This window comes from Mizuhopecten yessoensis, unplaced genomic scaffold (assembly GCF_002113885.1).
Source record: "Mizuhopecten yessoensis strain PY_sf001 unplaced genomic scaffold, ASM211388v2 hete_36140102, whole genome shotgun sequence".
Classification (NCBI taxonomy): domain Eukaryota; kingdom Metazoa; phylum Mollusca; class Bivalvia; order Pectinida; family Pectinidae; genus Mizuhopecten; species Mizuhopecten yessoensis.
In genome coordinates, this window is record NW_018484657.1 from 1 (window position 1) to 3,010 (window position 3,010).

General features: G+C 36.6%; 1 protein-coding gene across 1 annotated transcript; it reads right to left on the reverse strand.

Moving 5' to 3' along the window:
* Positions 1-93: 93 nt before the first annotated feature.
* Positions 94-2,590, reverse strand: LOC110444535 (the record flags this gene model as incomplete). The annotated part of the gene is made up of 4 exons (XM_021488905.1): positions 94-260; positions 745-1,225; positions 1,771-1,855; positions 2,534-2,590. Coding segments are annotated over 4 exons (790 nt in total), but the record flags the coding sequence as incomplete, so codon positions are not given.
* Positions 2,591-3,010: the final 420 nt, after the last annotated feature.

Consider the following 3,010-nt stretch of genomic DNA (forward strand, 5'->3'; position numbering starts at 1 on the left):
AACATGTGAGAAAATGAGTTATTTTATCTGTATAATGGTACCAAAAGATTTTGACTAACATGGTTCCACTAAGGCCAGCTTATACTCCAATACCTGAAGAGTTCCTCCTTGCCAGCATAGAGTTCATTATCAGGGACGAGGTAGGCCCCATCACCAACATACACATGTCCTCGCAAGTTTGTGTAGAAGTCTGGCAGGTAAAACTTGTGTTGTACAGCTGTGGCAGCCCGAACATCTCCAAACCGGGGTCTTAGGTTGTGCTGGTGAAAATATACCAGAATGAACAACTACATTATGTGTAATTTATCTCTGTGTGACAATGGAATTTTACCTGAAGACAACATTAGTACTCACTTAAGATTTGCCTGGTAGAGACTCACCCGAGATTGCCTGGTAGAGACTCACCTGAGATTTGTCTGGTAGATACTTACCTGAGATTTGACTGGTAGAGACTCACATGAGGTTTACCTAGTAGAGACTCACCTGAGGTTTACCTGGTTCAGACTTACCCGAGTTTAACCTGGTTCAGACTCACCCGAGGTTTACCTGGTTCAGGCTCACCTGAGGTTTACCTGGTAAAAAAGGCTCACCTGATGTTTACCTGGTAGAGACTCACCTGAGATTTGCATGGAAGAGACTCACCTGAGGTTTACTTGGTTGACACTCACAAGATTTGTCTGATAAATACTCACCTGAGGTTTACCTGGTAGAGACTCACCTGAGGTTTACCTGGTAAACACTTACCTGTGGTTTGCCTTCACATCTTGTCTGTAGTTTGATCACATCCCTCATCCTCACTCTCCTGTTGCCTGCTTTCACTGTATAAAGTCGCCCAGGATCTGGACTGACCTTGGTTTTCTCTTTGACCTTCAATAATTCTGCTTGATGTGTTCTTGCTTCTTCCACTAATTTTGCAATATCAACAATATCTGCTTTCTCATTGCCTTTGGATTTCTGCTGATTCTCACTTGCACCCTCCTTATTTAATGTAGGACTAGCAGTGGTTTTGGATTTCACTAGATCAGGTTGGTGTACAGACAGACATTTAGGTATAAATCTTGGCATGGGTTTCCTCGAAGCTTGATTTACTGTATTACATGTTTCAGGATTTGTGCCAGTTCCTGACATACTGGTGTCAGACTTTTTGTAAGGTGTCAGGAAGGATGACTTGACAGGGGGCTGAGATTTGCTCCCATTTGTTGATGATTGAAGCAGGACAGATAACCTGTAAATACAAACTATTTAATAAAAGATCTTCAAACTAATTTCCATTTCAGGCGAGATAAGAATAATTAGAGAAGTTTCCGTTTAAGCGAGCTCTGCTAAGATTAAAAATAAAATTTCAAAACACTGTGTTTTATAAATCTCATATACAGATTCAAATTTAAGATCTTTTGTACAATATTTCAAAGAATGAGTATTTGCAAAGAGAAAAAAATGTCTTCTCTGACCGTCATCAAATTTTCAATGTTGCCATTGTAATTTTTATATATGGAATACATGTATCTATAATGCCACTTCACAATGTCATGGTATCTATTGGTCATATTCTGAAGTCACAATGGATGTTAACACATCAGGTAATATATCATAAACATTGAAATAAAACTGGTCACCTGATCTACAATACTGATTATGATGTAAATACTGACACAGGGAAGCAGATCTGACTGTTATATAGACTTATAGGAACCAACGTTGTGAAAATAAGATTCTCCACTCTATTAAATGAGGTTCCTTGTAATATGTAAAGTATGTTATGACCCTGACCTGGGAACAGACTCCTGGGTCGGAGTGGATTTACTGTAGCAAGCACGCAGGGAACAGCTTGTACCTTGTCGGTCTTTAGTGAAAGCTGCAAAAGAATTAAGACATGTCTAGATAAAATCACACAAACACAGATGTATACAATTAAACTTTTATTTGCACTCGACATCTTTTCATTGTGTTATCTCCCTAGAAAATTTCAAATATTGATCTTACCTAATAATGCAATCTTTCGAATGTGATGTATATTGATTAAGTTCTATCCTTTGTTCACTGAAATATTGGTGTATATACAATGTACAGTGTAACTTTGATGTTTCAAACTTCATGGGACATCTTCAAAATATTTGAATCATTGAGACTTCGACCGACGAATGTTGAACATCAAACACCATGTCTTATTGTAGTGATTTTGACAACGGCAATCGAAAGTATGTTTCAAACAACATAAACCAGAGTCGTACATACAATTTTCTTTGACATACATTTTGTATGCCTATGTTAACGTCTCAATGTAATGTACAGATCATTTTTTTAGTTCTATCTATAAGTTGTAATTTTCAATGTTTTGATCACGAACAGACCTTGATTATATTTCGAAACAGCGAAAAAATCAGACTTATAAAAGTTTGACTCAGGAATAGAATGTTAATTAGTAGTGTTGTAAAAGGGAAAAGATCCAGACTTTGCTATGAGCTCGACACATTGAGAAATTCAAATCTTCTTAGTTTGATTTATGGAAGTTAGACTGTACCACATATCTTACCCTCTGGTACACTTTTCATTGGTTTCACCATGCCTGATCTGGTGCTGACTGCTTTTTCTGAAATTTTAAATTAAGAAATTTAATTCATATTTCACAAATGTATTTAACTGAATTTGAATTTTCTCATAATGATTTTTTTTAGCACCTTATTTTGGATACAGTATACCATGTATTGTAAAGGCAAATGTATCCGAAATTTTCAGATCAGAGCAATATGAAAGATTTGCGACAATATGACAGGGTATAGCTGCGATTCACAGGGTAGGAAGAAACATAGGTCCTGGAGTGCTACACACAAAACACCTTTATGATGATTCATTGAGAAAAGGACACAAAATGTTCTAATACATGTTCCAATTTTATTCACCTGTGATACTTGTGTGTGAAGGAAACCTTAATAATATTGATCCTTTAGGAGGCACAGGTACAGGCTACATTTTAGAATCTGAATACCAGTCAAAAATTTGTAGAACCATT